Source organism: Populus euphratica, unplaced genomic scaffold (assembly GCF_000495115.2).
Source record: "Populus euphratica unplaced genomic scaffold, PopEup_1.0 scaffold588.1, whole genome shotgun sequence".
NCBI classification, from domain to species: Eukaryota; Viridiplantae; Streptophyta; class Magnoliopsida; order Malpighiales; family Salicaceae; genus Populus; species Populus euphratica.
Window position 1 is genome coordinate 212701 of NW_011500202.1, and position 12654 is coordinate 225354.

The 12654-nt window shown below is 31.1% G+C and overlaps 1 protein-coding gene across 1 annotated transcript; it reads right to left on the reverse strand.

The window, feature by feature from the left end:
* Positions 1 to 8645: 8645 nt before the first annotated feature.
* LOC105111914 (trihelix transcription factor GTL2-like) lies at positions 8646 to 11430 on the reverse strand. The gene is made up of 2 exons (XM_011007407.1): positions 10796 to 11430; positions 8646 to 10345 (listed from the first exon to the last, which is right to left on the reverse strand). The coding sequence occupies exons 1-2, from the start codon at positions 11182 to 11184 to the stop codon at positions 8854 to 8856; spliced, it is 1881 nt and encodes a 626-aa protein (XP_011005709.1). The 5' UTR covers positions 11185 to 11430; the 3' UTR covers positions 8646 to 8853.
* Positions 11431 to 12654: the final 1224 nt, after the last annotated feature.

Here is a 12654-nt window from a genome sequence, read left to right on the forward strand (position 1 = left end):
GTGGGGGGTAACGAAGGTTTCTTGGTGAGATACTGCAGAAGAACATGGTGAAATGGTACAGAAAACGTCTAAAATCAGATAAAGATATAAATATATGAGGGATATGGAGGGCGCCACCCACAGCAAAAGTCCAAACTCACATGACTCGGTCCTTAAACACCACTCAAGTTGTCAAGTTGATGTTCTTCATGTTGCAGCTGGCTCATAGAATCACAGGGTTAAACTGTGGTTGGAAGAGAGGAAAAAAGACCTGCATAATTGAAAGGTGAAACGTCGACCACTTTTGGCAGAAATTGATTTTGATAGGTTTCACCTCGAACCTACATGGCATCGAATGAACAGTAATGTTAGCTTTGTATCCTAACCTAAATACAGTGGTAGCCACAAGGGACACTACGATGCAGAATGTTTTTCTATTAAAAAGATTTTTTTCTCATAATTTCGTTTAATTTGATGTTTTTCATTCAAATACCGGATTGCCGCTATACAGGAAATTTTGGATAAGAACAATATCAAAAGAAAATCTACCAAATTACTGTTCTACTCATAAAGTAAACATGTGCGCCTTTAGTGGATGGGATGAAATATTTTTGTGCCTGTCAAAAGAAAAAAAATGGAAATTCTCTGTATAGAATAGCACACAGAACAGCTGTATTTCCATTAGTGGATGGGATGAAATATTTTTGTGCCTGTCAAAACTTAAATTCTTGAAGGCATGCACATCATATACATGACTCACAAGTTGAATACATCATGAGGGGCAGGAAATCAGATGTGCAGCGGGACTCTGATGCATATGGCGCCTGACATGCTGGGCAAATTCTTGATGGCAGCTCAATGCAGAAGAAAAAAAAATTATTATGTTAATTATTCTTTCTCCAATCCAACTGTATAAAAATCACCCTGCCAATATATATTGGGTAAATAAACCTCTAGAACCCAAGTTTTTGGTGTTCATAATTAACTGGATGCAGTTGTCAAGGTTTTTGCAACGACAGTAGTGTATATATCTTTGATCTACGCAAGCTGTGATTGTGCATGAACACTGAAGGTGCAGAGACTCTTTCTGATTACAATGAATGAACCCAGAGTAGAAACAGAAGAAAGAGCTTGAAATTTTAAATACTTGAGAGTTTTAAGTATTTTCAACATAGCCAGGCATTGAAGCAATGGGACCTTGCATAACGACATGAAATAGATGGTCACAGAGTATATGGATCAATTAGTCAGATAGAAACAATTCAGGAAGGTTTGTAAATTGTAAGCGACAATTAACAATGATCATAACTTTTGATCTCAACATCTGATTAGCACTCATAAATTCAATTCGAAAAACTAACACATAGCTATCCACCAGTCTAGAGATCTTGCATGGTCTGCAGAGAAAATTCAAAATCCATTTTGAAGATGTGTATTTGGACTCTTTTATGATTCAATCAATCAATCCATTTCAAGATCCATGTTTGTTTCAAGTTCCCAATTTTTTTTTTTTTTTTATTTACATGGGGTGTCCGGACTAGCTTGTGCGCACCACGACTAATCCCCACGGTCCACTGAATACCCTGCAAACCCAATAGACATATAAGGCACTGCAGAGATGACAGGCATGCATGTTAGGGCTCGAATTCAGATATAATGAAAGAACCCATTCACTGCTAGGCCAAACCCTTATTTATGTTAGTTGACGATGTTATAGGATTTTAGTACTTTTCTTGATTTTGTCCTGATTCCAAACTGGGTTTTTCTTGAATATGCAAGACCGAAAGTCTAGGAAAAAAAAAAAAAAGATTCTGTTGCAGAATTGCGGTGCTTCGCTTTCATGGCGTCACAGAGACAACGCAATTACAAACAAGAAACCTAAATATACAGACTTCATGTGAAAACCTAACTTGGATACGTATCTAAAATGGCGCAAATTTCAGAAAAAATATATTCCCATAGCTATTTTCACAGATTGGATCCTTTAGTTAACTTTAAAAAATTGGTTCCTTGTGGCAGCATTATATTTTCAGTGAAAATATGTGAAACCCCATTACCTAACAGGATATACATGCCTCTCCTTCTCCTTCCCGAGCTGCATTATATGGTCATCTTGAAAAAGGGTAGTTCGTTTGATGCTTAGAACGTCACAGGTAGTTCGAGACATATCATGGAGAATCCTGCAAGACTAAAATTTGAGAAATTAAAATGAGTTCCCAACTTCGACCCAATGTTATTAAACCGTCTGGTATAGCATGTCAACTTGGTGACTTGTCCATAAAACCGGCCCGCATCTATGTTAAGCTTTAAATTAAATTAGGAGATAATTGAGATGGTTGGCCTAATAGATTAACTATTTATAATGTTAGAGCTAAATTTGATTTTTATTTTATTTTTTCAAAATAATATTATTTAAATATATATATATATAGAAACAATATTATTTTGAATTAATTTAAATTAACTCATCTAACTAATAATTCAAATCTAAAATTAAATCATGAGTTTAACCAAGTTTTATAATTTTGTTTCACTTTAAACCACGTATATACAAACTAAAATTACATGGATTAAACTTCACCCCAAAGTTTGTCAATAGCCCATCCATTAAGCATAAAAATTATTAAATGCAAAAATAAATATTTAAGTATTGCTAACTTGTTACTAAAAACATTGATTATAAATTCAAAATACAACACATACTAAACAATGTTTTTTTTTTTTTATATTGAAATAGTAACATACTAGAATAATTTCTTTTTGAAATATTAAAAGGATGATATAATCGATATCAACTTAGATTAATTCGCATTAACTAGTCAAACTCATCACCTGTTTTATGAGACTACAATAACCCTAGAATCAAATTAAAATAAATTATAAAATTTAATTTTCAATCAAATAAATGTTAAATGATGAAATTGATAAAAGATATATTTAACTAAAAATATAAAAATAAATAAGTAAACTCATGTTAACATAACAAACTTATGATCTGAATCATACACCGCACTAGATTTAACAAGTTTGTATCAATGAAATCATATTTCATTTAATTATATGACAATTATACATTTACAACATGTTTATATCAAATAATTATTTTTTTATGAAAAAAATAGGATAGGGCCATGGAAATGAAATAAAAAAAGCAAGCTTATTTTTTTTTTAAGCAACATAATGTCAATTACATAATAGAGGATGAATTTAAAAATAATAAAAATTAAAAATGCATAAAAAACATAATAGACCGATAGGATTGAAATAATAAATACATGCTTAATTTTTTTCAATTTAAATAACAAAAAGATTCATTTTGTTCAAATCACCTAAGAAAAAGATACAATTAAAAAAAAATTTAAGTCCAAAATAAAATATGCATTAAATACCATAAAAAAATAATAATCAAAAAGCCATATGTTTGGGCCTACTAGCCAAAGCCCAAAGTGTCTAGGTATCAACAAAAAAAAAAAAGAAGTCCAAGCACATGGGTCATTCAATCTAGACTTATGCATCCAAGCTCAAAACAGAATGCCATCTGCAACATAAAGTCTTATAACAAAAGGATCGCTAGAAAATCAGGCTAGGGTTGTTTTACAACAATAACAAAATTAATTCATCAACTATTTCTTGATCCAAAAACACTTAAACAAATCAAAAAATCTATGTGAACTCGTTTATACCTTTAAACAACTTACAAATTAATCTAAAAATAAAAATCAAATTAAAACCCAAAAACTTTCCAACAACATATCTATTTTCTTATATTTTAAGGTGAAAGAACACCCTAATGAAATTCATCTCATCTAACGGGACTCATTATCACCAAGATCAATTATTCTGGTGATCAGAATTGATATCAACCAATATTTTTTTTCTTTAGCACTATAATTTAGCAACACATTCTCTTCTTTTTCAAGCTAGGAACTAAAAATAATCAAAATAAATTATTGGATCAAAATTGAATTTTAGAAAACTATAAGGACCAAAGTTCTATCAATGGAAAAGTAAGAGGACCAAGGATAACTTTTTGAAGAAATTTTGAGAAAGCTACCAAGTTTCATCACTTTTTTTTTTCTTTGATTAATTTCTAACTTTCAATCATACCTTCACCAACAAATCGGAAACCATTGGTCTTCAATTTAGTCATCAAAGAGGAAATCATCGGAAAGAAAAGTTTTATAATGAAAAAACAAATTAGTATGTGAATTTATAGTAAAATGTGAGATGGCACGATATATTTAGCATAGAAAGCCCTCTTGCATGGCTTACTATTTTTGTTAATTATGTTAAATATACATAGACATTTTTATATCTAACCTCTTGGGTTTTGAAAGTTGATTTCAATAATTATAAAGAAAACCAAGTTTAATGACTAACAAAATATGCTATTTTTTTAATTATATAAGATTTTTATGACTGTTAATTTTGAAATTTAATATAAATAACTTACTTTTTGTCTAAACTAAATAGATTAACTTAGTTTTTTACTAGAAGTTTTCTTTGTACCTGCACCAAGCTAGGCTACACTTTTAAACTCTAAAAGTTTATTTAAAAATGCGGTTCAAACCACATTCCCTTAAAATTAAAATTATTTTTTATGTTTTCATATCTTTTCAATGTACTAATGTTAAAAATAATTTTTAAAAAATAAAAAAATATTTTGATGCATTTCTAAACGAAAAACACTTTAAACCACAATCGCTACCATATTCTTAAACATATCCTAAAAAGTTTTATCCCCTTTGATAAGATAAACTTTTATGATTTGGCCTAATTCATTCAGCTTTCTATACAATGCTCTTTCAAGCCCCAAAACATCAACCATTGTTTTTTTTTTTTTATCTTTAGATTAGAGGTAAATTATTATTATTATTATTATTATTATTAAAGAAAATTATTTATTTCTTGAAGCACTTTAAAATTGATCAAGTTTTATTATTTATCTCTCAGGATTTCAACAACATTACCTTATTTAGATGCATTTCTAAACAAGGTTCAATAAACCTAAAAGAATAGTACTCAATTATTTATCTACAAAAACTAAATCTAAGCTTTAAATCAAAAGGAGATTATGAGAGGAAATAAGGTTTTAAAGCTAGAAGAGAAATGCTAGAAAATTAGGCGAAGAAGAATATCAAATTTTGTCAAAACAATACAAAACTAACCAATCCTTAACACTCTTTTTTAGCCCTATTTTACAAATAATTTTATGAACTAAAAGTTGATGAATTTTCTTTACTAATAGGTTTGATTAGCTACAATAAACTAGAACTAATTATGAATGTTTTTAGAATTAAATTATGTGACTTTTAAACTAAAAATTAGTACATTTATTATAGAAAGAGTTTTGAAAAGACTAATAAGATCCTTCCTTCCATGAATTGGACAAGCCGAAGAAATATTTTTTTATGGACCAAGTTTAAGTTTAATTTTTTGTTGGTAAAAAAATATTTTTTTATAAACTAAATTATTATTTTACAATAAACTTAGATATAAGTCGGAGCATTAGCCAAGTCAAGCCAACATGCATATAGGTTTAAGTTTTAAGTCCACTTTGTTTAAAATCTCTCCCCTCTAAAATCTTATATGCCCTTTATATTTAATTTTAATTTCTTAACTTTTCATTTTATAAATACTGAAAAAGTTTTATTTTTTTTCTTTGTTAGATAAACTTCTTTAATTTAGATAGTTTTGAGTTTCACCAAAATATGAAAACTAAGGTTTTTTAATTTATTATTTATCTATAATTTATTTAATTCATGTTAATGTTCTACATTAAAGAGCTTATTTTAAAGAATAAATTCCAAAAATGTTTTTATCTAAAAATTATGTAAACCTCACTTTTAATTTGGCCTTAAATATGCTAATTAACTGTTTTCTTAAAGAAAAATTCCAATATATATTAGAACTTCAATAAATAAATATAAATATTAAATATTACTCTAAAAAATATGGGTTTTTTTACTGTGCAAGGCTCCATTGTTCATCCTCTTATATACTAGTGTGGATAGGATATGCAAAATTTAGTATTTTTTTTCAATTTGATTTTTAAATGTTTTTTTTCAAATAATGATTTTTTTAATGGTTTTTTTCTCTAAATTTTTTAATTTATATTTAAATTAGTACCCCTCATCTCTTTCATTTTGTTTGGAGAGCCTTTTTTAAATAACGATTTTTTTTTGTTATTCATTTAAATTTGAGGATTTTGTCTGATTTATCTATAATTTTTATATCTTTTGTATGAATGAACTTTATTTTTTAAAGTAAAAAATATTATTTTTAGATAATATTTCTAATATATATAATTTTACATGATTTTTTTTATCATTTTATTTTATTCGATCAATTTAACTTGTATCTCTATTTCTATTATTGCTTGCTTAAATAAAAAATTATTTTAGCAAATACAATTAAGTGAATATTCTGTCTTTCAAAATTAAATATTTTGATTTACACTTGTCTCTTGATTTTTTAAATTTTATTTTTAGTTATTGTTAACGATTTATTTATTTATTTATTCACATACATAGTTTTTAATTTTTTAATTACATGCATGCATAAGATTTTTAATTTAAAATTAGATTTTTTAAACTACAAAAATACATTAAAAAAAACTATATATATGTAATTTTTTATAAAAAATAAAAATACTTGACCTGCAAAACTAGTTTAAATCTATATAAATACGGTAAAAATCCAAACAAATATTTGTAATCATCTCAATGCGTGCCCGGAAGTGAAAGCACCCAATAGCGGCCAAGTCAAAACCTTCTTTAACAAGAAGAAGACAAAAGTCAAATCTTTAACATCGCATTATCACCCTTTCAAATTACCCAGCTTAAAAGGCGCACACACGCACCAAGTCAACCAGATGAGATCACTTGATCGTGTTGACTTGAATAATCCAAGTCAGCCATTACGAGCCGTCCGATCTAGCAGGGACCCACAAAATGATTCACCGGTAAACGGGTCCAAACTCAGCGATTTGTCTGTATATCAGAACAGCCCAAGCTCTGTCCCTGCATTTTCATGGCTGGCGAAACAGTACATGCCTGCAGCGACACCACCATCTTCACATGTGACGCGCTGCAGGTAAATCCACGCACACAACATATAATAAAAAATTTCTCACATCAAAACAATAAAAAAAACATTAAAAAATCAATTTCTTTTGAAGAAAACCAAGATTTTTGGAAGCACAGCAGGCCACCCGCGTTCCCTTGCTACAGGGAGAACCCACGAGTGGGCTTGGTGTTAACAGAGACAGAGGAAAGAAGGTGGTTATTATTTTATTATTAATATTATTATTTTTAATTTTTTCAAAGTTTTTGGAGACATTCACCATAGACATCCACATCTCTGCAAATGTCATATCTGATAAGGTGGTCATGTGGTAGGTCCCATTACACAAACTGAATCATTGTGTCATGTTTCTGTGTTGTCGCTGTAAGTTTTTTTGGAGTTTAGTAGCAGCTGTGTCTGAATGATAAATTGCATTCGAAAAGAAAAATTAAAAAAAAAATATTATATTACAGCACTCTATGATGAGAGTGATTTATAATTTTTGTATTTAAAATTATTTTTTATTTCAAATTAATTATTTATATATTTTTTGATATGTTAATATTAAAAATAAATTTTAAAAAATAAAAAAATATTTTAAAAAACAACCATTAATAAACTCTTAATTAATTAGAAAAATATTCTTGCAGTATTTTGTAAGATCTTAATAAATGTTTAGGATACACTTCTGCTCCATCAAATCTTGAAATCCTAACCAAGATTCCAAAAATTAAATCAATGTTATTAATTAACTCATAGTTCTAAGAATGATTTTTATATTATTTATTAATAGAATTTCTTTCAAATCCATGTAAACATATATACAAGATGCAATGCTCTCCAATTGGATCCTAATCAGGGTGGAGCAAGAAAAAAAACTAAAGGAGGCTAAATTAAAAATTAAAAGGAATAAAATTAAATTTTTAATTATTTTTACAATATTTACAAGAAAAGAGACTGAGAAAAAAATTTCCTGCAGGGGCCGGGGCCCTGCCAGCCCCCTGCCTCTGCCACTGATCCTAATCACATTGCATTTTAAGGATAAAAAAAATACTCTATAGTGGTCAAGTTAATGATGTTCATAATTATTTAATTGTATATTAAAAAAAAAATTACTTTAAAGCCTGGGAATATATAGTTCAGATTTAATAGCTTTTCACCACAATGAACTTGATTAAACGTCATTTATATATATATATATATATATATATATATATATATATATTTCTAAATAGCTTTTCACCACAATTATATATATATATATATATATATATATATATATATATGTTGCTATCCACACGCAATTAATTAATTGGACATTTGAATTATTTTTTCCAAGTGAAAATAGAAATTATAAACACAATATCCATGCATATATCTTTGAATATTCCAGTTGGGTTCGAAAAAGTAATGATTCGTGCTTCCCTTTTCGACTGGCTAAAGCTTTACAAATTGTTTTGGTTTATTTGGCAAGAATATTGAAAAGGCTAGGACAAATGCCATATAAGGAAAACAAACTTCTAAAAGATAAAATTTAATGCAGAAAATTGAAACATACATATATAGAACAATTATTTTTTATCTGAAGAGACAAGAAATTCATTCCTCAATTTTTTTTATTTTTTTTTTCCATCTCAAATTGTCGGTGCCCACTAAAATACAAATCTTACATGTCTCTACTCCAAAATACATCGAAACAATGTCAAATACAAGATACTATGTATTGTTTACAAAATTTAAAACATACCCCCTTAAATATTGTTATAGCCTTATGTGTTATTATTGCCATTACCACATAGAGAAGCAAAATTAGAATTCAAAATCCAAAGGTGGTACCTGAACCATATTTTTCTCACCATCGCCGACATGCAATGTTGAATTACTAGTCCCATTTTGAGATGAACTGCTATGCCTGGTTTCTGGTAAGCTTGACCGGTTCTCCGGGGAAGCCGAGCGGTTATCCGGTGCTGCGAGTGTTCCCTGGTTGTACAAGGTGCTTAATTGGTGAAAGTAAGGACATGTCCTTGAATCGATGGACCTCTTCTTGTTAACATCCTTGGTTTTTCTGAAGTACTTGTTTATGTTCTCCCATTTTTCCTTGCATCTCTTTGCACTCCTCTTGTAACCCGATTCCAACATCCCTTGTGAGATTCTTTCCCATAGTGGAGCCTTTGCTGATCCTTCTTTGTCTTCATTGTTGTTATGGAGAGTACTGCACCTTAGGTTTATCAAAGCTAACACCTCATCTCTTGGCCATCTCTTGCCAATGTCATCTTTATATGTAGACTTTGCTTGCACTTTATTATGACTTGGCAACGTGTTTGGTGGCCCTGATGTGCTGCTGTGAGAATTGAGAAAATTAGGGTTTTGGGGGGCTGCAGGTACTGATAGTGTAGATGAAGTCGTCGGCACTTGTGGAATGTTTGGGGCAAGAGATGAGGTAGGGTTTTGCGGTTCTTGATTTTCTGTCCATGAAGTATTGGTTTTGGCTAGAATGGAGGTGGACTTTTGATGGTCTGGAGCTATTGCGGATGATGTAGCTGTTTTAAGTTGGCTTTCGTTACTGGTCTGACTAACAGGATTAGGGTTTTGTGCCAGCACCAAGGAAGATGAACTAGAAGCATTTGAAGAGTTTGGTACATTAACAGGATCAGGGGCAGTTTTCTCTCCAAGAATTTCAACAGAAGAGTCACTTGATGTGAATTTTTTCAAGAACCTGATTAATGTAGCCTGTCTATCATTTGCAAGAGCTTGTTCATGTGCCCTAAGTTCAAGTTCCTTGTTGATCCTATCCATTTCTAGCTTCTTCCGTGCTTCTTCTTTTGCAACCTTCTCTTCATCTCTCTTAACCATATCTTCAAGAAGTTTATTATGCATCTCTTCCTGTTGAGCCATCATGGTGTTCACAATATCTTCACAAAGACGCTTGAACATCTCAAACTTCTTCTCCCTTTTTCTTTTATTGCTCTTTGATTTTTCAACCAGTGCTAATTTCCCATTATTATCTTGATCAGTTTGGTTTCCTACCGTTTGATCAATTCTCGTTTCTTCTTCCAGGTTCTGTCCCCTCTTGTCTTGTTCTTCATCTTCAGTACCAGGCTTGTCTCTCCTTTTGTTCCTTTCTCCAGCTGTAACTTCTTGGTGAGGGTTTTGATCTCCATGATAAATCTCTTCTAACTCACTAAAGCTAGCCCTGTAATTCTTGTTGTAATTAATGTTGCTATTGAAGTATCTGCTTTCTTCTTCAAATTTCTCCTTGCACTTCTCAGCACTCCTTTTGAAACCAAGCTCTGCAAGCTTCCTGTAGCCATCATAAACGTGTAAAACCAAAACAACCTGTATATCATTAGCATTTATTTTCTTCTTTCCATTAATTATTATTCCCAATTGTATAAACAAGTTCTTCTTTAAATACTGTCCACCTTAGCTTTCTCCTTCCCTCAATAATTAAGTGTGTGTGTGTGAGAGAGAGAGAGAGAGATTCGAAATCCCCACACAAAATACTGATCATATACTTGAAGAAAGAACTTATCTATAGCATAGCTTTGATTGATCATGATCACATCTTCAAGTACTCTTGCTAAAGATTCACTTCGACCAAAGATCTAACTAGCTAGTTAACTTCAATAACAAAATGCTTGCACTAAAACCACGCCAAATGTTTAATTTGTGACTCAAAGAAAAGAGAGAAAATAGAAGAAACATAAGCAAAACATAAAAATCTTGATGTATATATATGTGTTGTCTTTACCTGGACACATGTTCCCAGGGGAATTCAGGAAACCAGGTCTCCATGCTAGATCTGATCCTCAACAGTGCAAGCACTTCATCATTAGACCACGGATTGACCAATTCCGGCATTGATCTTTCTCTTTCAAACTGGTCCATATTCATGGCCACCAAGTTATTCTCTTGTTTCTCACCATCTTTGTTGGTGGGTGCACCTTGGTGCAATATTGGGTGCAAAAGGTTTGGCTGTAGCGGTACTTCTTGAGAAGAGCTAGTGTAAGGATAAAAACTAGGGAAGTTGGTAGTATTAGAGGATCCCTGGAGAAGAGGAAAAGAGAGACCAGGGGGGGGAATCGATGTTGTGCTTGAAGCTATGAATTGATGGAATTGTTCTGGGATTCCTTCAAACATTTTTGTGCTTTGTGTTTGTGTTCTCTCTACCCTTCTTTACTAAACTCTATCGCTGTAAATTGGCAAAATTGAAAATGGTATTCACAACACTACAAAAACTAGTTTTCTCTCTCTCATTTATCAAGGACTTTGTCATATCATGGAAGGCTATAGATAGCCCACCACACCCTTTAGGAGGAAAGTGAAATCACTATCCTACGAGAGAAAATGGCACATTGTGTTTGGAGTAGGAAAGTGCAATACATAGCCATAGCTGAGAATGGGGGTGGTGGGCGAGACAGCGATACTTATTATTGTATCTTTAGGTCTTTCAGAATCCTATGCAGTAGCTGATGCTCATGATGGTGTAATTAGCGGCAAGGGGATGGCAGGACACGTGAAAACATGCAGAGACTGGGACCAAATTATTTAAGGAAGGAAGCCATGGGGTATTTTCACATGGTACTGAAGGCTACAGCAGCATTTGCACAGCTTTAGTGAGGCCAGCCCTTAAATTTTTGGGATAAATTGATGTATTCATGGGGGTATTCACAGTTTGAAGACTGCTCTGTAATTCCATGAATTATTGAAGAGTTTAATCAAGTTTTGAATCAATGAGTGAGGTAATGGAAAATCTTTCGAGAAATGTTGACCAGATTCTTCCCTGCCGAGTTTTAAATTTTCTTTTGATGGAGATTTTATAGTGTTAAAACATGGACATTTCTATCTGTGAGGCTGAGTTGTTTTATTAATTGTCTTCTCATCACATTCATGCTCCTGAAAACAATAAAAAGCAAGAAGTCCCTTCAGAATAAAACCTGCTGAGGTCTTAGAAATCTTCCATGTCCAGAAATAAAAGCTGTAGGGCAGCAGCCAGCTCGCTTGATTTCAGTCTTTGGGTCCAGCGCGCAAACCGTGTCCATACTCAACATGTCCCTATCCTCAGCTGGGCTTTCTTGCTTTTTTGTGTTGAAAGAATCAAACGCTGGGCTTCTGCTCCGTTTCCATCCAACTCACTTGATTTCTCGGATGATTGTGTAGATGAAGCTATTTTTATTTTATTTATTTTAGTAAATAATGAGTTTTATTTTTTATTTTTTTATGTTTATTTCAATTTAATTCCTAAAAATAACTAATAAGATGAATACCATAAGATTTTCACAACTTTATCATCGGGATAGACCGATAACAAATTCTTTTCTAGAAAATTAAAAAAATCATAATTCTGCTATAAATGAAAGAATATCCAGTGCTTCAGAAATACCCATCAATCCAAGCTTTATTTATTTAAATTAAGATACAGGTATTGATTATTGGTATGCTTTATATAATATAAAAAAATGACATGAAAATCACATCAATTTTAATACATGAATCATCAATCAATATTTATTTTATTTTAATTAAATTAAATGAAGTATGAAACGATGGGTGTTTCTGGAGTGCTCCGGATATTCCTGCCATAATTAATAATGTCAATTAATATATGAG